General features: G+C 41.0%; 1 protein-coding gene across 4 annotated transcripts in view; it reads right to left on the bottom strand.

Moving 5' to 3' along the window:
- Window positions 1-27,200, bottom strand: part of CATSPERE (catsper channel auxiliary subunit epsilon) — a 194,203-nt gene that overhangs the window by 12,879 nt on the left and 154,124 nt on the right. For all 4 annotated transcript variants that reach the window (XR_006213984.1, XM_042976315.1, XM_042976316.1 and 1 more), the window contains 5 exons: window positions 24,333-24,385; window positions 22,210-22,260; window positions 21,748-21,781; window positions 21,601-21,680; window positions 12,204-12,303 (listed from right to left, as the gene is read on the bottom strand). Coding sequence is in view for 3 of the 4 variants with exons in the window: in XM_042976315.1 (XP_042832249.1) it covers window positions 12,204-12,303; window positions 21,601-21,680; window positions 21,748-21,781; window positions 22,210-22,260; window positions 24,333-24,385 (318 nt within the window). In the remaining variant the exon portion in view is untranslated. The remainder of the gene's footprint in view (window positions 1-12,203; window positions 12,304-21,600; window positions 21,681-21,747; window positions 21,782-22,209; window positions 22,261-24,332; window positions 24,386-27,200) is intronic.

Raw genomic sequence — 27,200 nt, forward strand, 5'->3', positions numbered from 1 at the left:
ACTGTGGAGAACACAGTGATGGTCACCAGAATGGAGGTGGGTGGGGGAGATGGATGAAACAGGTCATGGGAATGAAGGAGTGTTCTTGTGATGACCAGGAGGGAACTGTTGAGTCACTATATTGTGCACCTGAAGCGAATATAACGCCGTAGGTCTACTCTACTGGAATTAAAATAAAAAACCTAATAAAAAATTGCGCACACACGTATGTTTTGTATATATACACATGTTTTGTATATAAATTCATTCCTAATATTTAATATATTTAATGTCATTGAAAAATGTATATTTATTTATTTTTTCATTCCTTAAACGTTTGCTGATATAAAGGGGAACAATTGACAGTTGTATATTGACCTTGTAGAAAAGGGAAACTCACTTATTTTAAGTGTTTCACATGAAAAGTAATGTTATCGGTGAATATGACCATCTTATTTCTTCCTTTCCAATTCTCATGCTTTTAATTAATTTGCATTGTATCATTTGCCTTGTTACAGAGATCGGAAACAATGTTGTATAGAAGTGGTGATGACTGACACCCTCATTTCACTCCTGGCTCCAGAAAGAAGGCTTTCAAATTTTCACCACTAAGTAAGAAGTTTCTATAATTTTTTTTTGTAGTTACATTTTATTAAGTTAAAGAAGTTACCATATACTTATAATTTTCTACGATTTATTTTGGTGCTATTCTTTATTTTTTTGAAGTAGGCTCCACTCCCAATGTGGAGCTTAAACTCATGACCCTGAGAATTCCAAGGTGTATTTTTAAAATAATGTTACATATGAATAATTTTTTAACCTAATGGCTTTTCAACTATTGTAATAATCCATGCTTATTCTTCTTTATTCTGTTAATATAGTGGCTCTCTTTGATTTTCAAATGATATTCCAACTCTTCATTTATAAAATAAACAAAACTTGTAGGGATGCGTGATTAAAAAAAATTTTTTTAATGTTTTTATTTTTGAGAGAGAGAGAGAGAGAGAGCGCGTGAGCATGAGCAGGAGAAGGGCAGAGAGAGAGGAAGACACAGAATCCAAAGTAGTCTCCAGGCTCTGAGCTGTCAGCACAGAGCCCAACGCGGGGCTCAAACTCACAAACTGTGAGATCATGACCTGAGCTGAAATCAGATGCTTAACCGACTGAGCCACCCAGGCGTCCCTTTTTCTTTCTTTCTTTCTAAAAAAAAAAAAATTTTTTTTGGGAGGAGGGGATGTATGATTTTTAAATATATTGCCGAGTTTGATTTGCCAGTGTTTTGGTTAGGTGCCTTGTATCTGTGGTCATGGGTGAGATTGGCTCATTAATTTCCTTTTCTTTTAAGGTCCTCGGCGGGTTGTCCTGCATTCATAAAATGAGTTGGGAAGTGCTCTTCTCACTTGAATACTCTGGAGTTTTTAGAAAGCTGAAGGGAAAAATTCCTTAAATATTTGGTCGACTTCATCAGGAAAGCCATCTGGGATTATAGATGTCTTTTTATTGCTTAGAATCCAAGAAACTTTGGTAAATTGTGTTTTTCAAGGCGTTTGTCTATTTTATCCAATTCTTCATTGTCAAATTTGTTAATATAAATTTGTTTATAGTAACCTCTATCATTTGGGCTTAAAGTGGTGATATTCTAATTTTGTCTCTCTCTCTCTCTCTTTTTTTTTCATTTTTCAACTGGAAAACTTTTATAAAGAGATGTTTCCCCTTATCTACTATTTGGTTACCCATTGGGATGGCTCATTTGCAGAAGGTAGTAGAAATATTTGTGTCCTTGTCTTTATTTGCCAGTATTTAAAACAAGGAGTTGGTTTTCTATCATTCTCCAAAGGTATGTTTTTGAAAAAACCATTTTAACTCATAGGTTTAATGCATTTAATGGGTCTTGGCAATATTGCGGTAATTACCCTTAATGAAGCTCTGATTGTCCCTTCTCCAGCCAGTAGGAACCTCTTTCATGTTCACCTCTGATTACTTTTGACATGACCCTGGGAGTCTTTGATACTTCCTTGCTAATGGGTATGTCAAACTCTCCCAAACCCATCATGTACATTTCCTCCTCCAGGCTTGGAATCAGCTATTTAAGAATTTCCAGTTCTTTTTAGTGGGAGATAATATTTCAACATAACCACCTGGGTACTGAGGATACTTCTACCGATTGGTTATGCTTCTAGGGATTTTACTGGACAGCCTAGGAAAAATTTCTCTCTCTATGAACAATACATTTCTATCCAGATCACATGAGTTTCTAATACCTCACGAGTTTACATGGAGTCCTATTCAAATTCAGGATTTTTTGTCTAACTTCTTCTATTTTACATACGTGTCTCCTTGCTTTTATACCAAAACACTTGATGAAGAATGATAGTGTTAGAGTATCTCACATTACATACCTCACAACATCAGAATAACTAATACAAATATTGCCACCGTTATTGTGATTACTGAAAACAGTTATATTTTCCCTCTGACATATGATCTTAACATTCTCCTAGCATATTTTATAATTATACCTATATTGTCAGAAAATACATCCATTATATACTATTCTCTTTCCCTTTTAACCCTCGCTTGGCTTCAGCTTTATAAGTAACTCTATATTATGCTTTCCTCTAGTTCTTATGTTGCTACCTCTTTAGTATTAATTGTCATTGTTTGAAGGTTATTATTTAATAAGTTACTCAGGAAGGACTCATGGGAACAATATCATCTGATTTTTTTACATGTTAATAGCAGTTTGTGCCTTTTCTAGAGTCATTGGTTTTGCTGAATATAAAATCCTTGGCTCAGTATTTATTTTCATTTAGTATCTTAAATATTTTACTCCATTTTTTCCTGGCATAAAGCATTGCTATAAAAATGTTAATTTTATTTTATTTTCCTTATATGTAAATTGCTTGCTTTTTTGCCTACATGGTCACTTGGGTTGGCTGTTCTGATATATATATCTTAGATATAGATATATATATGTATATATATTTTAGTGTTTGTTTATTTTTGAGAGAGAGAGAGAGAAAGAGAGGCAGAGAGAGAGTGGGACACAGAATCTGAAGCAGGCTCCAGGCTCTGAGCTGTCAGCACAGAGCCCGGTGTAGGGCTAGAACCCATGAACTGCGAGATCATGAACCAAGTCAAAGTCGGATGCCCAACTGACCGAGTCACCCAGGCGCCCCTGTTCTGATATTCTTGAGTATATGCTATGCTCTTTCCATATGAAGCTTCAAGTCTTTTTTCTTGGCCAAGGGTGGGAGAGATGTTTTCTTGAATGATTAGCATTGATTTTGTTCCTTTGTTCTGGTTTTCTTTTTCATGGATTTCTTTTGGGTCTTTGCTTATCTTCAGTATTTGTCACTTTGTCTGAAATCCTTTTTATCCCATTGTTCATTTCTTTTTACTTTAAAATTTTTCCCCTGTTAATTTCACCTGTGTCTTTTAAAGCATTACCTGTTGTTTACTTTCATTTTTAAAGGCTATTTTCATTGCATATGAAATTTTAGATTTGGAATTTATTTTCTTTCAGCAATTTAAAGATATTTTTACTCAAAGTTTTCTGGTTTGCATTATCTCTATAGAGAAATCAACTTGAAGACTTATAGCTACTTTTTTTTTTTTTTTTTTTTTTTTTTTTTTTTTTTTTTTTTTTTTTGCTTTGGCTGCTTTTGAGGTTCTCTTTGTTTTTGATTTCAGAAATTTACCATAGTGTTTCAGGATACAGATTACTTTTTTCTGTGCCTCGATGTCTTTTGCAAGTTTGGGAAAATTTTGCTTCTGCCCAACTCTCTCTCTTCTCTCTTTTTAGGATTCCACTCCTTAGATGTAGACAGTGAGTCTCCATTATGTTCTTGTCTACATTTTCAATCAGCTTATCTCCCTGTGCATAATTCTGGGCATTTCCTTCTGACGCCTCTTCCAGTTGACTCTGTTTTCAGTCATCACTCCTAATAGTCAAATTCTTCATTCCAGTGAGTGCAGTTTTGATTTTTTTTTTTTTTCCAGAAGTGATCGGCAGCTCAGAGGCATGGATAAGGCAGAATGATTGATGTTTAAAGTTGCCATGTGGGGCATTGGAACAACCCGGGGAGGCGACTTGCAGGTATTGGCAAGATGGAGGCTGGAGGACTAAACCATGGAGCTCAAGTTAGGCAGGAAAAGAGGAAATATGGGGGTGGCAGAGAGGGAGAGAGCAGAGGGCTCAATATGGTGGATGTCTAGACTGCGAGAGGAAAAGTAAGAGGCAGAGGAGCAGTGGGGATAACAACCACAGGGCTAGAAAATTGGGGGTTGAGGTCAGAGACCGGAGTGTTTGCATTTAAAGGTTTTTTTTTAAATATGAAATTTATTGTCAAATTGGTTTCCATACAACACCCAGTGCTCATCCCAACAGGTGCCCTCCTCAATACCCATCACCGACCCTCCTTTCCCTCCCACCCCCCATCAACCCTCAGTTTGTTCTAGGTTTTTAAGAGTCTCTTCTGGTTTGGCTTCCTCCTTCTCTAACCTTTTTTTCTTCCTTCCCCTCCCCCATGGTCTTCTGTTACGTTTCTCAGGATCCACATAAGCGTGAAAACATATGGTATCTGTATTTCTCTGTATGACTTATTTCACGTAGCATAACACTCTCCAGTTCCATCCACGTTGCTACAAAAAGCCATATTTCATTCTTTCTCATTGCTACATAGTATTCCATTGTGTATATAAACCACAATTTCTTTATCCATTCATCAGTTGATGGACATTTAGGCTCTTTCCATAATTTGGCTATTGTTGAGAGTGCTGCTGTAAACATTGGGGTACAAGTGCCCCTATGCATCAGCACTCCTGTATCCCTTGGGTAAATTCCTAGCAGTGCTACTGCTGGGTCATAGGGTAGGTCTATTTTTAATTTTCTGAGGAACCTCCATACTGTTTTCCAGAGTGGCTGCACCAATTTGCATTCCCACCAACAGTGCAAGAGGATTCCCGTTTCTCCACGTCCTCGCCAGCATCTATAGTCTCCTGGTTTGTTCATTTTAGCCACTCTGACTGGCGTGAGGTGGTATCTGAGTGTGGTTTTGATTTGTATTTCCCTGATGAGGAGCGACGTTGAGCATGTTTTCATGTGCTGGTTGGCCATCTGGATGTCTTCTTCAGAGAAGTGTCTATTCATGTTTTCTGCCCATTTTTTCACTGGGTTATTTGTTTTCAGGCGTGGAGTTTGGTGAGCTCTTTATAGATTTTGGATACTAGCTCTTTGTCCAATATGTCATTTGCAAATATCTTTTCTCATTCCATTGGTTGCCTTTTAGTTTTGTTGATTGTTTCCTTTGCTGTGCAGAAGATTTTTATCTTCATGAGGTCCCAATAGTTCATTTTTGCTTTTAATTCCCTTGCCTTTGGGGATGTGTCAAGTAAGAAATTGCTGTGGCTGAGGTCAGAGAGGTTGTTTTCCTGCTTTCTACTTTAGGGTTTTGATGGTTTCCTGTCTCACATTCAGGTCCTTTATCCATTTTGAGTTTATTTTTGTGAACGGCATAAGAAAGTGGTCTAGTTTCATCCTTCTGCATGTTGCTGTCCAGTTCTCCCAGCACCATTGGTTAAAGAGACTGTATTTTTTCCATTGGATATTTCCTGCTTTGTCAAAGATTAGTTGGCCATACGTTTGTGGGTTTAGTTCTGGGGTTTCTATTCTATTCCCTTGGTCTATGTGTCTGTTTTTGTGCCAATACCATGCTGTCCTGATGATGACAGCTTTGTAGTAGAGGCTAAAGTCTGGGATTATGATGCCTCCTGCTTTGGTCTTCTTCAAAATTACTTTGGCTATTCGGGGCCTTTTGTGGTTCCATACAAATTTTAGGATTGCTTGTTCTAGCTTCGAGAAGAATGCTGGTGCAATTTTGATTGGGATTGCATTGAATGTGTAGATAGCTTTGGGTAGTATTGACATTTTAACAATATTTATTCTTCCAATCCATGAGCATGGAATGTTTTCCCATTTCTGTGTATCTTCTTCAATTTCCTTCATAAGCTTTCTATAGTTTTCAGCATACAGATCTTTTATATCTTTGGTTAGGTTTATTCCTAGGTATTTTATGCTTCTTGGTGCAATTGTGCATGGGATCAGTTTCTTTATTTGTCTTTCTGTTGCTTCATTGTTAGTGTATAAGAATGCAACTGATTTCTGTACATTGATTTTGTATCCTGCAACTTTGCTGAATTCATGTATCAGTTCTAGCAGACTTCTGGTGGAGTCTATTGGATTTTCCATGTATGATATCATGTCATCTGCAAAAAGTGAAAGCTTAACTTCATCTTTGCCAGTTTTGATGGCTTTGATTTCCTTTTGTTGTCTGATTGCTGATGCTAGCACTTCCAACACTATGTGAAACAACAGCGGTGAGAGTGGACATCCCTGTTGTGTTCCTGATCTCAGGGGGAAAGCTCTCAGTTTTTCCCCATTGAGAATGATATTAGCTGTGGGCTTTTCATAAATGGCTTTTATGATGTTTAAGTATGTTTTTTGTATCCCGACTTTCTCGAGGGTTTTTATTAAGAAAGGATGCTGAATTTTGTCAAATGCTTTTTCTGCATCGATTGACAGGATCATATGGTTCTTATTTTTTCTTTTATTAATGTGATGTATCACATTGATTGATTTGCAAATGTTGAGTCAGCCCTGCATCCCAGGAATGAATCCCACTTGATCATGGTGAATAATTCTTTTTATATGCTGTTGAATTCAATTTGCTAGTATCTTATTGAGAATTTTTGCATCCATATTCATCAGGGATATTGGCCTGTAGTTCTCTTTTCTTGCTAGGTCTCTGTCTGGTTTAGGAATCAACGTAATGCTGGCTTCATAGAGTGAGTCTGGAAGTTTTCCTTCCTTTTCTATTTTTTGGAACAGCTTGAGAAGGATAGGTATTATCTCTGCTTTAAATGTCTGGTAGAATTCCCTTGGGAAGCCATCTGGTCCTGGACTCTTACTTGTTGGGAGATTTTTGATAACTGATTCAATTTCTTCACTGGTTATTCAAGCTTTCTATTTCTTCCTGTTTGAGTTTTGGAAGTGTGTGGGTGTTTAGGAATTTGTCCATTTCTTACAGGTTGTCCAGTTTGTTGGCATATAATTTTTCATAGTATTCCCTGATAATTGCTTGTATTTTGAGGGATTGGTTGTAATAATTCCATTTTCATTCATGATTTTATCTATTTGGGTCGTCTCCCTTTTCTTTTTGAGAAGCCTGGCTAGAGGTTTATCAATTTTGTTTATTTTTTCAAAAAAACAACTCTTGGTTTCATTGATCTGTTCTACAGTTTTTTTTTTAGATTCTATATTGTTTATTTCTGCTCTGATTTTTATTATTTCTCTTCTTCTGCTGGGTTTGGGTATCTTTGCTGTTCTGTTTCTATTTCCTTTAGGTGTGCTGTTATATTTTGTATTTGGGATTTTTCTTGTTTCTTGAGATAGGCCTGGATTGCAAGGTATTTTCCTCTCAGGACTGTCTTTGCTGCATCCCAAAGCTTTTGGATTGTTGTCTTTTCATTTTCATTTGTTTCCATATATTTTCAAATTTCTTCTCTAATTGCCTGGTTGACACATTCATGCTTTAGTAGGGTGTTCTCTAACCTCCATGCTTTTGGAGGTTTTCCAGACTTTTTCCTGTGGTTGATTTCAAGCTTCATAGCATTGTGGTCTGAAATATGCATGGTATGATTTCAATTCTTGTATACTTATGAAGGGCTGTTTTCTGACCCAGTATGTGATCTATCTTGGAGAATGTTCCATGTGCACTCGAGAAGAAAGTATATTCTGTTGCTTTGGGATGCAGAGTTCTAAATATACCTGTCAAGTCCATCTGATCCAATGTATCATTCAGGGCCCTTGTTTCTTTATTGATCCTGTGTCTAGATGATCTATTCATTGTTGTAAGTGGAGTATTAAAGTCCCCTGCAATTACCACATTCTTATCAATAAGGTTGCTTATGTTTGTGATTAATTGTTTTATATATTTGGGGGCTCCCGTATTCGGCGCATAGACATTTATAATTGTTAGCTCTTTCTGATGGATAGGCCTTGTAATTATCATATAATTCCCCTCTTCATCTCTTGTTACAGCCTTTAATTTAAAGTCTAGTTTGTCTGATCTAAGTCTGGCTACTCCAGCTTTCTTTTGAGTTCCAGTAGCATGACAGATAGTTCTCCATCCCCTCACTTTCAATCTGAAGGTGTCCTCAGGTCTAAAATGAGTCTCTTGTAGACAGCAAATAGATGGGTCTTGTTTTTTTTATCCATTCTGATACCCTATGTCTTTTGGTTGGAGCATTTAGTCCATTTACATTCAGTGTTATTATTGAAAGATATGGGTTTAGAGTCATTGTGATGTCTGTAGGTTTCATGCTTGTAGTGATGTCTCTGGTCCTTTGTGGTCCTTGCAACATTTCACTCACAGAATCCCCCTTAGGATCTCTTGTAGGGCTGGTTTAGTGGTGATGAATTCCTTCAGTTTTTGTTTGTTTGGGAAGACCTTTATCTCTCCTTCTATTCTGAATGACAGACTTGCTGGATAAAGGATTCTCGGCTGTATATTTTTTTCTGTTCATCACATTGAAGATTTCCTGCCATTCTTTGCTGGCCTGCCAAGTTTCGGTAGATAGGTCTGTCAATAGTCTTATCAGTCTCCCTTTATATGTTAGAGCATGTTTATCCCTAGCTGCTTTCAGAATTTTCTCTTTATCCTTGTATTTTGCCAGTTTCACTATGATATGTTGTGCAGATTGATTCAAGTTACGTCTGAAGGGAGTTCTCTGTGCCTCTTGGATTTCAATGCCTTTTTCCTTCCCCAGATCAGGGAAGTTCTCAGCTATGATTTGTTCAAGTACACCTTCAGCCCCTTTCTCTCTCTCTTCCTCTTCTGGAATTCCTATTATATGGATATTGTTCTGTTTGATTGCAGCACTTAGTTCTCTAATTCTGCCCTCATACTCCTGGATTTTTGTCTCTCTTTTTCTCAGCTTCCTCTTTTTCCATAATTTTATCTTCTAATTCACCTATTCTGTTCTCTGCCTCTTCAATCCGAGCTGCGGTCGCCTCCATTTTATTTTGCACCTCATTTATAGCATTTTTTAGCTCCTCATGACTATTTCTCAGTCTCTTGATCTCAGTAGCAATAGATTCTCTGCTGTCATCTCTACTTTTTTCACACCCAGCAATTAATTTTTCAACTCTTATTGTAAATTCTTGTTCCGTTATATTGCTTAAATTGTTTTTGATCAATTTGTTAGCTGTCGCTACTTCCTGGAGTTTCTCTTGAGGAGAATTCTTCCCTTTTGTCATTTTGGGTAGTCCCTGGGGTGGCGCCCAACTGCAGGGCACTTCCGCTGTGCTGTCTGGAGTAACTTGTGTTGGTGGGTGGGGCCGCAGTCAGACCCAACATCTGTACCCAGCCCACTGCTGGGGCTACAGTCAGACTGGTGTGTACCTTATCTTCCCGCCTCCCAGGGGCAGGACTCACTGTGGAGTGGTGTGGCCCCTGTCTGGGCTACTTGCACACTGCCAGGCCTGTGGTGCTGCTTCTATGGGACACGGCGTATTAGCCGAGGTGGATCCGCAACACGCACAGGGGCGGGAGGGGCAGGCTCAGCTCACTTTGCCTTTGGTGGTCCCCTGCGGGAGGGTCCCTGAAGCACCAGGAGGGAGGCAGACCCGTCGGACGGATGGATCCACAGAAGCACTGTCGTTGGGTGTTTTCGCGGTGCAAGCAGTTCGGGAACTGGTTCCCTTTGGGATTTCAGCTGGGGGATGGGAGAGGGAGATGGTGCTGGCCAGTGCCTTTGTTCCCCGCCGAGCTGAGCTCTGCCTTCCAGGGCTCAACACCTCTCCCTCCTGGTGTCCTCTCACCCTCCCGCTCTCTGAGCAGAGCTGTTGACTTTTAACATTCCAGATGTTAAGTCCCACTGGCTGTCAGAACCCATGCAGTCCGGCCCCTCCGCTTTTGCCAGCCAGTCTCAGTGGCTCTGCCTTGCCAGGCGGGCTGCCCCTCTACCGCCCCGGTTTCCTCCCGCCAGTCCGTGCAGCACGCACCGCCTCTCCTCCCTTCCTACCCTCTTCCATGGGCCTCTTGTCTACACTTGGCTCCAGAGACTCCGTTCTGCTAGTCTTCTGGCCGTTTTCTGGGTGATTTAGGCAGGTGTGGGTGGAATCTAAGTGATCAGCAGGATGAGGTGAGCCCAGCGTCCTCCTACGCTGCCATCTTCCAAATCTATCTACTAAGTTTTTCATTTATTATTTATTTTTGAGAAAAAGAGACAGAGTGCAAGCAGGGAAGAGGCAGAGAGAGAAGGAGAATCTCAAGCAGGCTCCACACTGCCAGCGCAGAGCCCACTGTGGGGCTTGATCTCATGAAGCTGTGAGATCATAACCTGAGCTGAAATTAAGAGTTGGACGTTTAACCGACTGAGCCACCCAGGCGCCCCTGGAGTGTTTGAATGTAAATGTAATTATAACAAGGGGACTGGCATTGGTCAAGGCAGGCTCAGCTGCAATAAACCCCAACCCTCAGGGCCTTTACGCATTCAAGTTCAATTCCTGCTCACACACAGTCCGGTGCAGATGCCCCTGGTGAGAGTGTTCCTATGGATGACTCTTCTCAAGCAGTGGAGTGGCTTTTCTGTCTAGTGGCTCTTTGAAGGTTCCCTTCACCGGTCCCTTCTTACCCAGCTTGTATCTATTCCGTCTTTAATTGTTGCTGCAATAGACTGACATGTGGAGGAAGGTCGGACGCATGGAGGTTCATGCGACCCCTTCTTTAGCACTTCAGCCTGCACGTGACACATATCACTTCTGCTCATTCCCCGGAGGTGAGAACCAGTCATGTGGCCCCACCCAGACGCAAACAGGGCTGGGAAACGTCATCCCCATTTAGAAAGCTTCTCCCCAGCAATAGCCCCATGTGATGGCTGGCCACAGTCAGGAGTCAACTGTGACTGCTTTTAGGCCATGAGGAACACTCACCAAGTTCTGAGCAAATGACAACAACAGCCAGGGATGGGGTATGTGACACCTGGATGACAGGGGCCTTAAACAAATGACACTTGAATTAGGGTGAGGGGATTATTGATCTGGCCATGATACTGTGGATTAGGGAGGGCTTTAGTTCCGCAGCTTATCCTGAAGTACTTTGGGGAGAGAGAAAGAGAACCCTTGGTTTGAGAGAAAAACAGGGAAAATTATATTCTCTGAGGAATGTCTACTGAAGAAGGGTCAAGGGGCATTTAACTCCAGGGTATATTAGAAAGGTTTGAGAAGGTGGAGAGGAATGGGGGCCAGGGAATCTGGACCCAGGTATAAGAAGAATGGAATAGTTTAGGGATGAGACTGTGGGGAGAGGGTAGTTGGGAGGGAATCACATTTTGGGTGCTGGACAAGTGTAGGAGGAACATGGTGGGATGGATTTGTTTGGCCACATAATTGAAAGACAGTTTGTTCTTGCGACATTCTGGAGGGGTAGTAGGCGGAACTCATTGTCTCTTGGCTGCTATCTGGGTGGGTTCTCCTTCTTGGAGAATTAAGGTCTCTGACAGATGAGAAAGTTCCTTTGGAAGGAGTCATCCCTGCCTTTGAGCTTGAGATCTCTGGGGAAAAGCAGGAATCAATGCTGGTGACTTCTGGGGAGGCTCCATTGTGATGGGAGGCCCTAAGGGTAGAAGGCCGCATAGGGGAGTAAAGTGTGGTGGCCAGGAGGGGTAAGGTCTTCCTGCCAAGGCCTGCAAAGTGAGAGGGTTGTCACCAAGGAGGCTGAGTATCTCATCTCATCTCATCTCATCTCATCTCATCTCATCTCATCTCATCTCATCTCATCTCACCCTGAGAGAGTGGGTGAGGGCTTGAGTGGGTCAGAGGGACAGGAGGAAGAGAGAATCTCAAGCAGGCACCACACCCAGTGCGGAGCCCATGCAGGGCTCGATCCCATGGCCCTGGGATCATGACCTGGAGCTGAAATTATGAGTTGGACGCTCAACCAACTGAGCCACCCAGGCACCCCTAAGTCTGTGACTATGACCAGGGCTTCTTTCCCTGTGAATGAATTTCAGTATTCACAAAATTTAATACACAGGTCGTGTGTGTTTCCTACCCATGTGTTACAGGTTCTATTTCCCTTAGATAATTTATATACAGATTTAAAACAGGACGACAGGTCTACCTGCGCGTTCAGGTCTGTTTCAACTCAAAGACGCCATACCTTCTTCATGGTATTATTAAAGCTGTAGTCGTTCCTGCCGTGTATTTCCCACACAATGAAATTGACTTCCACATCTTCAACATAGCCATTTTCATTGTATCTGCGTGAGACAACAAGCACAACAATAGTAGTTGAGGGTAGAGGACAGGGGTTAAGAGTGGCAGCTTTCTTGTCTGGTGGGTTTCCGTTTCAGTCCTGTGTTTATCCCTGAACAGCCAGCCTTGCAGCCCCGGGGAGGTGACTTATTTTCTGGAAGCCTCGACATCCTCACTTATCTGTAAAATAACAACTGTACCTACTGTACAGGTTTCCTTCACCTCTCAAAATCAGCCTCATAGTGACAAAGCAGAATGATGTCGCCTTTTCAATAGTCAGAGCCCTAAGTGCTCTTCAGTTTGATGTGAACCACATAGTGAGGAGGTGAGGCCCTGCCATGCTGGCTGGTCACAGGGAAAAAGACTGCAGGGATGAAGGAGGAAGGGCACAGCAAAGGTCCCCTGGTGTCATTGAATCCACATGAATTCTTTGGGTGACTGTTGCATGCCAGCGAATTAAAGCACGGAATCACTAGGAGAGCAGATGTTCTGGATCTTCCGGGAGGACCCGGCTGGAGGACAGGGCTGAGTGTCAGGGGACGGGGAGCAGCAGTGAGACCTCTCATGGGGCCAAGAGCTAGAAGTGGTCACCAGCTCCCAGGAGCCACAGTCATGCATGGCCCATGCCCAGAGAGCTCGTGATGACTTCTACCTACAGCAGACCCCAGCAGACAGTTGAGCATGGACAGGTTGCCCACCCCCCAGATGCCAGCACTGGAGACATAAGCCCCATTGAGCTTAGGGTATTCACCCCAAATTCAGTGTGTTTCAAAAGGGATGTTCCTTCAAATTGTTAAGATCATTATTATTGTTTTTTGGGGGTTTTTTTTGGTACCTTATGGAAACAGGGGCTTGAGACCAAAGTTCAGGTTCAGTTACTGGTGAAGTTACTGGTGTGTACCAGACCTTGCTGCCATTTTAAACATGGTCACATCTTCCTTCTCCATCAGTCAGTGACCGTTTTTCTGAATGGGAATGTCCCCCACCCCATCCCCCAGGATGAAAATTTCACTTAGGACTTTGGTTCAGGCGCTTGCTTCTCGGCTCTGACTCTGGGACTCTTGCCCCAGTGTCTGATATTTTCTCTTGCTTCCCCTCTCTGTGTTTATCCGTAAAAGATCAAGGGTCCTTGACAGTGTTTCTCTACCCACTGCCCGCAACTCTGCCTGACTTCACGGGTCGCTCTACCTGGCTCTCCGTATGTCCTACAACCTGACACCGTCCATTCTTAGAAAAACCAGCTGTTGTCCCATTCACAAGCAGGGCAGGGGATTTTTATGTATCAGAAAGTGGTATCTGAAGAAGCTACTTTATTTTCATCTTAATTCATTTTTAGGAACCATGAAGACATGAACTCAGGTGTGATTAGCTAGGGGTTAGAGTAGTGGTGGTCGACTTGTTTCCCAGCACAGGAGGAAGGTCACAGAGAACTCTAAACTCTAAAGTTCCTTCCACAGGAAAATGCACACACGTGTGTGACACATTTAATGTGGTATGCAGTTTTGGAGATTTGGGCCAGGCTTTAGCAAAGCTCTCATTCTAGGAGATTCGGAAGGTGCAGCTTGTTTGCATCTTCTGAAAACCATCACATTCTTGAATTATTAAGGACTAATTGTAAAGCCATACCTTTTATTTGAATTCAGAAAAAAGATTTTCCTTGAACTGGGAGCAGACGTCGTTTGACACTCACAAAACCAATAAGCTATAGCGTCATCTAGTGGCAATAGGATAAATTACATGACCCCATATTTCCCGGGTTTATAATGCTCCTTGATGATGTTTTATTGATTTCATCGAGCATATGGGACAAAAATACTTCCCCGTGTAAGCATGGCTTATTTTCATTAATGTTCATTAATAAGATATGATACCAATGAAACCTGAGAAATTCGGAAATGTCTTTACTTGGCAACTAACTTCCCTACAACTTGTAACTTCACTGTGACAGTTCCCCTTTTGGAATTCGGAAGGAGAGACCTCTCCGTGGATCCACTGGATGCATATGTTTTCAGTCCTGCACGGCCACTCAGATAGCCCACGGTATCATGTCTTTTATTTTCTGTTTTGTGGTGCTTTAATAGCTGGGTTAATTATCCCAGGAGAATGAATTGGAAGCAGCATGCTCTATCAAGTGAGTCCTGGTGCCCAGGCACGTAAATAAGTAACCCCAAGACAAACGTGCCGCCACGTGGTCCAAAGTAGGGTTTGCTTCTGTCTGCTCTCTGGCCCCGCCTCCTTCACCCCTCGCAGACTCTCATCTGCCCCTTGACCTCACCAGACTTCCAATCCTGACCCCTCTCTGCTTTCCTCCTCCAGGCAGTTTCCTCCCTGCCCAGCATCCTGGATTCATTCACTTGTTCTGGCCCTGCCTCCAACATCTCACCCCAGTCTTGGACGTCACACTGTGCCTTCCGCATTCAGGCACATGTCACTCGAGAAATTCAAATATGTGGGATTGAACCCACTTGTGGCGTCAACTCAATTGTGCCTTCGGTGTTGTCTGATCATCTTTCTATGGGTCGCCTTAGCCAGACCGTCTCACATTACCCTCGGTGACCCCTGACATCGTCCTCAAAGCCCCTCCTCAACCCCTCAGGGCGCCCCGTTTACACAGCGTCCTTTCTCTTTCATGGAAGTAAAGTGAGGCTGTCAGACATGACTTCTCTTCACTCCCACACTCCTATTTCCAAACCAGTCACTTTCTACATTTAATTTTACTCCTTCCGGGGCGCCTGGGTGGCTCAGTCGGTTAAGCTTCCTACTTTGGCTCAGGTCATGATCTCACAGTCTGTGAGTTCGAGCCCCACATCAGGCTCTGTGCTGACACCTTGGGGCCTGGAGCCTGCTTTGGATTCTGTGTCTCCCCCTCTCTGGTCCTTCCCCTCTTGCACTCTGTCTCTATCTCTCTCAAAAATAAATAAACATCAAAAATAAAAATAAAAAAATTTTTTTTACTCCTTCCCCCCAAGTCTCAGAGGATGAATTATTCTTCTTTCAACATTGCCACCTGGGCCTTTGATGCTACTTCCCCAGTTTTCTTCATGGACTTGGCTCCTATAGCTTATTTCATTTTAATTAGAAAATATTTCAAACATGCAGAACACAGAGAATAATGTGAAAGTTGTTATATATCATTCCCATCCAGGTTTTAAACTTTACTTATACATAAATATATCCATAAATCATATATAGTGTTGCTTTGTGGGTTTGCAAATATGCATACATGAGGTTACACTGCAAGTATATTTTGGCAACTTCCTCCCCCCGCCCCCCCGCCCCCCCCCCCCCCGACATTCAATATTAGGTTTTGAGATGAATCCATAGAAGTTTCCAGTCTCTTGATCTCTTTTCCTCATCAGCAGCTCCCTCCCGGCTACTCTTCCTTCCCTACCCAACCCGAGCTTCGTGGCTAACTGTCCGATTCCCTCTTACAACCATCTTAGTCATTCATTTTCACTGCTGAGCAGTATTGCACTGGCTGACCGTACAACGTATACATCCAAATGTTCACTATGTTTTGTTATGTGTATTTTACCACAATTTGAAAAATCTGTACATAAAGACACCATAAGCACACATTTCCACCACGCGTCCTTTGCACTCGGTTTATGGTAAGATACCGCGAGGTAGCAGGAAGAGTAGGAGAATGTGAAGCCAAGTGAAGAAAACGTTTCAATTGGGAGAGAGTGACCAGCTATGCAATTCTTGCCAACGAGGTCAGGTAGGGTGAGTCCTGTGGGCTGAGCACTGGGTGTACCAATATGGAGGCCACCGGTGACACTAGCCAGCAGTGCCAGTGGTGTGGTGCTGGTAGAATCCTCACTGAGAGGGGTTGGGGAAGAGGAGGAGAGTTAGTCACGGTGAGTATGGTAGCTGAAGAGGTAGTGGGGTCAAGGGAGGGTCTTGTTGTGTTTTTGTTTCTGATGACATTAGAACTGCAGGTTTCTTTGATGATACAGTCAAGAGGGAAAAGTCGATGATGCCGGAGAAGGAGGGGGCAGTTTCGGAAGCAGTGTTCTGAATTAGGAAAGCAGGTGGGGATCCAGTTCACAGATGGAGAGAGAGGCCTTACATGTACATATAGTTCACCTATGATGATAGGAAGACAGACAGAGTTCAAGGGGACGGATGTTTGCAGATGAGTAGGTAAGGTGGTAGAAGTTTGTGGAGACCTCTTCTAATTGAGGTCACTGGGACTCACTCGTCTTCCTCATTCTCTCTTTTCTTCTATCAATTATCAATCAATTCCTCTTCTTTGTCCTTGCTGCTATTTTAATCACTTGTTTTTTTCCTCCATGGGACTACCATTGGAAGTACCAACTGGAGTACCAATTTTCCTCCATTGGTACTACCAATATAGTTTACTACCTGGTCTCCCTACTTAGACTTGCTTTCCTGAAGGTCATCTTCTACACTTCTCCCAGAGAGAACTAGTTAAGGCACATATTTGATCATGCCACTCTACCATAGAATGGACAGAAAGTCTTTCACAAGGTAGACTCCACCTAGCTAGTTTCCCGGCCTCTTGGCTTGACACTTACTGCCTCACTTAATACCCCAACAGCATTTTACTGTTGGAACTGTGCATTTTCTTCCTCACCATCATTTTTTCTTGAAAGGCTCCCTGGTGGAGTCCATTATCACCTTCCCCACTTCTCTTTTTCCCTCCCTGCCTTCAGCTAAATATTCATTATCCTTTAAGACTCAGTGACTAGCTCAAATGCAAGTTATTCTAGAAATATTTCCCAAAGCCCATCTCCCTTCTGCAGCTGGGTTGGATTCTTTTCTTTTGAGTTTCCTTTTTATTATTCCATATCAGATCATATGTTTATCTAATTCATCAGGCTCTTGAGCCCTGGGAACAGAAATCCTATCTTATTTATCTTTGAATTCCCATTGCCTACCAGAGTAAAATGTTCAAAGATGTTTAATAATAATGAATTGAAGAGTACACTTCTCTGGGAGAGAACATTAAGATTATGTACCACTGGAGGATTAGGTACTGCATTAAACAAAAAACAAAAAAAACAAGGAGCCTGGGAAGATGGCATAATAGGAGGACCCTGAACTCATCCCATCCCACATTTTCAACTAGACATCACCCACATCCAAATCAATAAGCCAGAGAGTTATCTGAAGACTGGTAGAACAGACTCCGCTACTAAATATAGAAAACAAGAGAGGTAAGGAACACAAAAGAAATGAGTAATTCTGTAAAAAAAAAAAGTCAGTCAAGGAACTCACACAAAAAAGGATGTAAAACATAATAACATATACCTAAAATATAGGTACAAGAGGCAAAAAGAGTGGTTTCAAACTTAAATGACCACGAACTTAATATAGACTGCTGCATGCAGATGAGGTTATATACAAACCTGATGGTAACCATATACCAAAAACTGTTAATAAGTATGCAAAGACTAAAGAGAAAGAAATGCAAATATATCACTAAAGAAAATCAACAAAACGTGAGAGAAAGACAAGAAAGGATCAGAGAAAATCTTCAGAAACAGCTAAGTAATAAACCAAGTGATAAAATGGCAGTCAGTTTATACCCATCAATAATTACTTTGAATGGATTAAACACTCTAATCAAAAGACATAGGGTGACAGAAAGGACAAAAAAACAAGACTCATTTTTGGGGCACCTGGGTGGATCAGTCAGTTAAGTGCCTGACTCTTTTGATTTCTGCTCAGGTCATGATCTCACAGTTTGTGAGATCGAGCCCCATGTTGGGCTCTGCATTGACAGCATTAAGCCTGCTTGGGATTCTCTCTCTGCCCCTCCCCTGTTTACGTGCTCGCTCTCTCTCTCAAAATAAATAAACTTAAAAAAACCCACCAAAAACAAAACAAGAGCTATCTATATGTTGCTTACAAGAGACTCATTTTAGACCAAAAGACACCTGCAGATTGAAAGTGAGGGGATGGAGAAACATTTATAATGCAAATGGACATCAAAAGAAAGCTGGACTAGCAATACTTTTATTGGAAAAACTAGACTTTAAACAAAGACTGTAACAAGAGACAAGAAGGATACTATATAATAATAAAGGGGACAATACAAGAAGATACAACAATTGTAAATATTTATGCACCAAACATCAAAGCACCCAAATGGATAAAAAAGTTAATAACAAACATAAAGGAACTAATTGATAATAATACAATAATAGTAGGGGACTTTAACAACCCACTTACGTCCATGGACAGATCATCTATATAGGACATCAACAAGGAAACAATGGCTCTGAATGACACACTGGACCACATGGATTTAACAGATATATTCAGGACCTTCCATCCTAAAACAGCAGAATACACATTCTTTTCAAGTGCACTCAGAACATTCTGCAGAATAGATCACATATTAAGCCATAAAACAAATCTTAACAAATTCAAGAAATTGAAGTCATACGTGCATCTTTTCTGACCACAATGCTATGAAACTAGGAGTCAACCACAAGAAAAAATCTGGAAAGAGCACAATATATGGAGGTTAAAGAACATGCTACTAAACAATGAGTGGGTCAACAAGAAATCAAAGAAAAAATAAAAAAGTACATGGAAACATATGACAATGAAAACACAATGGCTGAAAACCTCTGGGATGCAGCAAAAGTGGTCCTAAGAGGGAAGTATATACCAATATAGGCCTACTTCAAGAAGCAAGAAAAATCTCAAATAAACAACCTAACCTTGCACCTAAATAAGCTAGAATAAGACAACAAAACCTTAAACCGGCAGAAGAAAGGAAATAATAAAGGTTAGAGCATAAATAAGTGTTATAGAAACTGAAAAACCAATAGTACAGTTCAATGAAACCAAAAGCTGGTTCTTTGAAAAAATCAATAAAATTGGAAAACCTGTGGCCAGACTTCTCAAAGAGAGAGAGAGAGAGAGAGAGAGAGAGAGAGAGAGAAAGCGAGCAGGAAAGGACCCAAATAAATAAAATCATAAACAAGAGAGGAGAAATAACAACCAACACCACAGAAATACAAACAATTATAAGAGAATATTATGAAAAAACCATAACGGCAAAAAATTGGACAACCTAGAAGAAATGAACAAATGCCTGGAAATGTACAAACTACCAAAACTAAAACAGGAGGAAATAGAAAATTTGAGCAGATGAATAATCAGCAAAGAAATTGAGTCAGTAATCAAAATATTCCCCCAAAAACGGAAGTCCAGGACCAGATGGCTACACAGGTGAATTCTACCAAGTATTATTTCTTCATTTAAAAAAAATTTTAGTTAATATACCGTGCAATATTGGTTTCAGAAGTAGAATTTAGTGATTCTTCACTTACATACAACACCCAGTGCTCATCACAGCAAGTGCCCTCCTTAGTACCTATCACCCATCTAGTCCATCTCCCACCATCCTCCCTCCATCAACCCTGAGTTTGTTCCCTATCATTAAGTCTCTTATGGTTTGTTTCCATTTCTTCTCTCCCCACCTTCCCATATGTTCATTTGTTTTGCTTCTTAAATTCCACGTATGAGTGAAATCATATATTTGTCTTTCTCTGATTGACTTATTTTGCTTAGGATAATACATTCTAGCTCCATCCATGTTGTTGAAAATGGCAAGATTTCATTCTTTTAGATGGCTGAGTAATATTCCATTGTGTGTGTAAAATGGAGTATTATTCAGCCATGAAAAAGAATGAACTCTTGCCATTTGCAATGACATGGATGGAACTAGAGAGTATAATGCTAACTGAAATAAGTCGATCAGAGAAAGACAGATACCATATAATTTCACTGATATGTAGAGTTTAAAAACCAAAACAAATGAGAAAGGGAAAAAAAGAGAGAGAGACAAATCAACAAACAGACTCCTAATTATAGAGTACAATCTGATGGCTACCAGAGGGTATGGGGGTGGAGGGAATGGGTGATATAGGTGATGGGGATTAAGGAGTGCACTTGTCATAATGAGCACAGGGGAACTATTGACTTACTATATTGTACACCTGAAACTAATGTAACAATATGTTAACTAACTGGAATTAAAATAAAAACTTAAAAAACAAAGCAAAACAAAGAGAAAAATGAGGCCTCAGTGGTGGAAGGGGTTTCAAGGGTTCTCAGGAAAAGCAGTGGCATCACTAGATGTGTAGAAGAACAAAACTTAAGAAGATAGCAGAACGGCCTGATAGCTCAGAGGACCCAGGACAGAGGGACTGTAGGACAATGATGTAGAGGGTACAGCACAGAATCTTAGAACTGCCATGGGTGAGGAGTGGTGGGCAGGACATGATGGCAGAGGACTTCTGGGTCCCAATAAGGACAGCTCCCATAGCAAAATTAAATCAGAGCACCTGATTCACCAGGTCATACCTACCACCTGAGAGATCTCAGAAATTGTCTCTAGCCTGAGAGGTCCTGTAAAGCTGGAAACCTTGACTAAAATTTTGATATTTTACACATAAGAATTTCATTTCCAGTAATTTTTCCTAATGGCATATCTGGACTGGTGTCCAAACATGTATGTAAGTGGATATTCACCACCATTTTGTTCATAATAACAAAAAAAAATTAGGAAATGGGTCATTTAGCTCTTATATTTTTCTATTTTAAGTTTTGCAACAAGCTGTGTAACTGCTATAATCATGGGGTCCCTGGGTGACTCAGTTGGTTAAGAGTCAGACTCTTGATATCAGCTCAGGTCTTGATCTCAGGGTCATGATTTTGAGCTCCATGTTGTGTGTGGAACCTACTTATAATCATCAATCAAGAATAAAATCAAAGATACAAGCAAAGTAATATAAAACTACATGCAAAAGCCTTCCTAATAGCATTTTCTTCTCATTATAAAATATTATTTTTAAGAATTAAGTTAGAGATAATATTTTTGAAATCTCCCCAATGTACCAGCCCTTATCAGCAATCTAGTTTCTTTCCTTGCAACCTTTCAGTTATTGTTGGCCCATGGACAGAACAGTCATATGTCACCCGGGGAAGGTAATTCCTATCAAACAGGCAGGGGTGCTGCTAAGAGCTTGGGGAGAGATATAGAGAGAATAAAGCAAGGGTGAAGAGATCACCTGCATGCCTGAGAAGAGCCTCAGTTATCTTATCCACTATGTCTCAGCGGTGAAATTACAAGCTCTCTCAACAGGCAAGCACCATGGGTAGTCCAACTTTGTATAACTAGTATTGAAAACCTAGAGTTGCATATATTGGGTGCTCAAAAATATTTATTATTAAGTGCATAATTAATTAGCTTTGTTTTCATACTTTCATTTTGAAACTTTCAAAGTAAGTAAAAATTTTAGTAAGAATATACTTACAATTGAACCAAAGGGTGAAACTTTTCTCGAAAATCAAGTCTCAATGGGCAGCCATATTCTTTCCAATTATATTTTACTCGCTAGAAAAGGAAAAATGATTTAGTATTTTCTATATTTGTCTGATTGATAAAATTATAGTTTTCTTACCAAGTTTTTAGATGGTTTATTCCTCAAATATGACCTGTAAAAAAAGAATCATTTTTCATTACTTATTTTTCTTTCTTCTTTTCAAACTTAAAAATCAAAACCATTACTTTGTTCAGGTAAGGAGGTATTACAAAAGTTACATAAATAAACATAATTACAAAATACTCCCCAAATGTGTGGAGATTAAATAACACACTTCTAAATAACTCATGGGTCAAAGAAGAAATCTTAAGAGAAATTTTAAAACATTTTGAACTAAATGAAAATGAAAACACAACTTATCAAAATTTGTGAGTTGCAGCAAAAGCAGTGCCTAGAGGTAAATTCATAGCAATGAATGCATATTTTAGAATGCATATTTTAGGAAAGATTGATGTTAATAGGAATTAATACTACTTGATTCTAAATTATTGGTGTTATATTAATATAAGACTCAGTGCTTATGTTAAAACTATTTCTTACTTTTCAATATGGTAAAAGAAATCATGCTGAAGACATTCTTTTTTATTAAATCTACAAAAAATAAAACATAATGAAGTTGTAATATTATCATCCCTTCTATACTTAACAGACATTTAATCATTTAACTCAGTGATTCTCAGACTTGAGAGTATCACAGAATTGTCACTTACTGAATTAGAATCCTGGGGTTGGTGTGTGGCGCTCGCATTTCTATTTAAAAAAATCAGCTTCATAAATGTTTCTGAGGACATCAGAATTTGAAATATATTGATTTATATATATTTGATACATGTGAAGAATTCATTGAAAATCTATCAAAATAAGATAATCTCTTTGGACTATTTTCTTCCATATATATATGTATATATATATATGTATATGTTTATATATATTAAACACAGACTCCTAATTGTTACTGGAGACTCAGTTGTACAGGTAAGGAGCTACTTTAAGGATTCACATAATTTGCAGTTAGGATTCATGCAGACATAAGGCTATCATGGTCTATAAAGTGATAAAATTTTCAGTAAGTTAAATTATTCATTTGACCATTTTTGCTGGCTACTTCCAGCAAGGGAGTGACTCAAATCACCACTGTGTTTAGAGAGATATTGGAAGTCTACACCATCTCCCACCCTGAAACTCAAAACAGACCCCATGAGATGCCCTCCATCATGGACATTTCTCCTGTCATGGGCACCTTGAACTCCATAGGTCTCCTTTCATGACTGCGAAAACCTTAGGCCTATCACATCCTGAATTTAAGATCGGAGGGTCATTTTTCGGGTTGCAGTCATTCTTAGTCATTGACTAAGAGGCCTGGAATAAGGTACTGAAATCTATGTTTTTCAAACATGCTTTCCAGATAGGTCTGGTGAACAACCAGCTATCTGACAATCGCCATGCATACCCTCCCAGAACAGACTGATTCAAGCTGCATTTCACTGAAGAAAGAAATCTGCAGGCACGGCTACTGTGTGCAGTAGTCCTGGGAAACAGGACAGCAGTTATTCTCACATTTTAATGCTCTTGCTAATCTCCCGGAAATTTAGTTAAAATAGAGGTTCTGTCTCAGCAGGAGTGGGAGAAGGTCACAGATTCTGCATTTCTAATAATGCCCCATGATGCCAGTGCTGGTCCACTGACCATTCTCTAAGAAGCAAGGATGTGGACCATCCCAGAAGCAGGATGCTCTATGCTGTATAAATCAGTTAGCCTTCGTGTTTCCTGGAACAGGAGTTATGGAACATGCAAATTCCTTGCTGAATTAAATAAGAATACTTAATCACCAAGCCAGCAACCGATTATCACAATTCCACACTCCAAAGGTTATTGGAATGGCAGGTGAATAGACAATTGTTTGGATGAGAGCAAGTCGTTTCACAAATAGACTTGCATAAGAGCCCCTGGTCCCCCGCTCTCCCCCACTCCTAACCACAGGAGACCTTCTCGTCTCAAGTGCACCTTTATCTCAGCTGAACGTACTGTGCTTGCTGACCTCGAGTCTCGCCCACACAGAAGAGAGCTTTGGCAAGTGGATGACAAAATCCAGCGTGCTTCATCATGAACCACAGTAAGATCAATTAGAGAACCCTGGGGTTCTCTGGAGGAAGCACTGATGGTTCTGTGAGGTTTGCTCTAAAAAAATGTCCCATGGGAAATGGTGCAGGAAACTGAGGCTTCTCTGCTGTGGATGTAAGCGATTCTCCGACAGAGATGAGATCATGACTGATTTGAGTAGGACAGAAAGTAGACCTAAGTGTTTCTGCCTCTCCCTTCCCTGGGAAGTGAGCCTGAAGAGCTGAGAAGAGGTGATGGTGAAAGCTGGGAACTGGATTATTAAAAGGGAAAGCGGAGAAAAATGCTGGTAATAGGGAAAGAGGTTAATTCTTTTCATCTGTTTGTGCGATTCAGATGTAAGGTTTGACTTGGCAAAAAGCTCACACAAATTTGGTTTGGACAAACTGTCAATTCAAGTTTTGGACACCAATGCCAATTCAACTTTGGATTTCATAAAGAACATGTCAGTCATCAGGCTAATAGCACCACCAGTAATTACCGTGTAGTTCACCATTTGTTTTAAAATGCAAAGAGTAAGACAGGTCAAATGCAAATATACTTGCCCTTTAACAGCAATGTATTTACGAGGATTACAGCCAACAGCTATTTGGAACACCTAAAATGAAACAATTTAAGTGGTGAGATCAGAGGTTCTGGTTCTCATGAGCTAAAAGCAATTACATTTTCGATTTGAAATAATAACCTTTTAAATGTACGGTTTATCATACTGTTCTGTGCTGTTTTACTCCTTCTTTCTGATCACATTTTTTTTTCTCTCTCTTTGCTTCCGGTTGCCCAGACCATTGCCCAAAGGTTAGTACTCTGCTTTTTTGACATCAGTATCTCAACAGAACTGACCCAATCTCATCTTTTACGAGCACCTCTGCAAACATGATCATCAACTCTACTTCCAGCTTGCACCTGGCTCAGCTGGTAGGTTTCTATAATATGTATAGCTATTAATTTGACTTCTTTTTAACCAGAGACCTGGTTCTTCCCTGACCAGGATGCCTATTTCAATTTCAACCTGGCTCCCGGATGCCTTACTCGTTGCTGTCTACCCTGCCACCCCATCCTAGGCTTCCTAGGGGCGATCTAGACACTTGCTTTCTGTCTTAAACATGTCCTGTATGTTGCATATTTCCACAAGGCAAATCTGAAAAAACCTCTAATACTCCTTACCCCACAGTAGGACTTGGGGATCAGAGGATGGGGTTAGAGAATAATGTCCAGATAAGCTTGATGGATTTAAAGAGTTGTGCATGTGAAACCAAGGCCCTTCAGCCTTCATTTGAAAGGCATGCTCTACAGCAGGAGTTCATGGATTTTATTGCCTGAACCACCTGATCTCAGTCACAGGACCTGATTTGTTCTCTCAGCAAATCTACCTACAGTCCTTGCTGTCCTTCATCATCAAAGCTTTGTTTTCCAGTCAAATGTGTTCAGAAGCATGGGCCTGCCCTTTATCTTTACTAACCTATCCATTTGTCACACGTGGTTGACTACCCTGCCACCCCATCCTAGGCTTCCTAGGGGTGAGTCTTTCAGTCAGGACCCACCATCACTCGGTGTCTTAGTCATAGCATCCCTTCTCTTCCGGGGCCCAGTTGACAAAAATCAACAACCATGCTTGGGGTTAAAAATTTGAGTTGACCTGCATGTGGAACGTGAACAGGAACATTGGTACAGAGTATGGGATGCACGAGAAAGGCTGTTTTCTAGGGCACCCATGCACCCACTGCTGTGGGGCTAACAGTGTTCTCAGGACTGGATACCTAATTAGAGGTATTCTGACATGTAACCCAAATGAAAACAATGAGCACACTGGTTTTCTTTATTTAATATTATTTTCCAATTTTAGTATATGTGCTGCCAAAGCAAACACTTCACATTATTCTCTCAGGTGCAGAGACAGGGTAGGACTGCTCTTAACGTAGCTCAGAAGTGGACACAGCACATTCCTTCTAACCGGGCAGAACAACTGAACTGAGATAGGAATTCTGAAGGCCATCAACACAGAAACGTTGGTAGATAATGCATTACATAGAGTGTAGTCATCTCTCCCTGGGGAAATTGATCCTGGGAGGAATCACTAAAGCTTTCTGGGGAATGGCTCACTAGGGTGGCTTCTTGCAGCCAATACAAGCTACCTACAGTGGGGCACAGAGGGTGGCTAGATTTGAACTGTCCGTGTCTTGGGGCATGCCGAGGAGGAAAGAGAAGAAACAAACTGGTAATATTAGATGGCTACTCTGTGACAGGCACCGTTCTGGACACTTTACACAAATGGATCACATTTAATACTCTCAACAGAGTGGATAAATACTGTAAGACCAATTTCCCTTTGGCTAACGAGGCGGCGGCAAATCACTGGTTAGTAGCTTGCCCCAGCCGGCAGCTGGCAAGGCTTGGATCTGAACTCAGGTGAGATTAACCTGTTTTTGTAATGCCTGGGCTGGGCAGCACCCAGTGGTTGGGATCCCTGACAAACCTAGTGAGTAGATAGGAAAAAGGGGTAGAGGAAAGCAGGGTGCTTCTGGAAGGCATCTTGTACGGGACAAGCAGCTGGAGGTGGAGAACAGACCTAGGCTGGGGAAGAAAGAGCTGGCTAGGTTGCGGTTTCTTGCTTCCTGCGAAGATGAAGCTGGGAAGGTGGTGGGGTAGGCCGGCCGGGGAGTGGTTGGTGTGCACCTGCAGGAAGTTGCCCGGGGAAGCCGTGTGTCTGTCAGCCGCACTCAAGCTTGGATCACATCTGCCTCTGTTCAGGGCTCCTTCCAAATTCATGCAAGCTCACTCTGCTGGGAACAGGCTCCTTGTGCTGGGGTCCTGATGGATGGGGGCTGTTATTTCATGTACCTTTGAATTCTTCTTGTAGGGATTCCTCACTGTGTTATGCCTGGTATACAGTAGGTACTCAATATATGTTTCTCTTTTTTTTTAATTTAATTTTTTAAAAATTTACATCCAAGTTAGCATATAGTGCAACAATGATTTCAGGAGTAGATTCCTTAGTGCCCCTTACCCATTTAGCCCATCCCCCCTCCCACAACCCCTCCAGCAACCCTCAGTTTGTTCTCCATATTTATAAGTCTCTTCTGTTTTGTCCGCCTCCCTGTTTTTATATTATTTTTGTTTCCCTTCCCTTACGTTCATCTGTTTCGTCTCTTAAAGTCCTCATAAGAATGAAGTCATAGGATTTTTGTCTTTCTCTGACTGACTAATTCCACTTAGCATAATACCCTCCAGTTCCAGCCACGTAGTTGCAAATGGCAAGATTTCATTCTTTTTGATTGCCGAGTAATACTCCATTGTATATATATATACCACATCTTCTTTATCCATTCATGTATCAATGGACATTTTAGCTCTTTCCATACTTCGGCTATTGTTGATAGTGCTGCTATAAACATGGGGGTGCATGTGTCCCTTTG

Source organism: Panthera tigris, chromosome F3 (genome assembly GCF_018350195.1).
Source record: "Panthera tigris isolate Pti1 chromosome F3, P.tigris_Pti1_mat1.1, whole genome shotgun sequence".
Classification (NCBI taxonomy): Eukaryota; Metazoa; Chordata; class Mammalia; order Carnivora; family Felidae; genus Panthera; species Panthera tigris.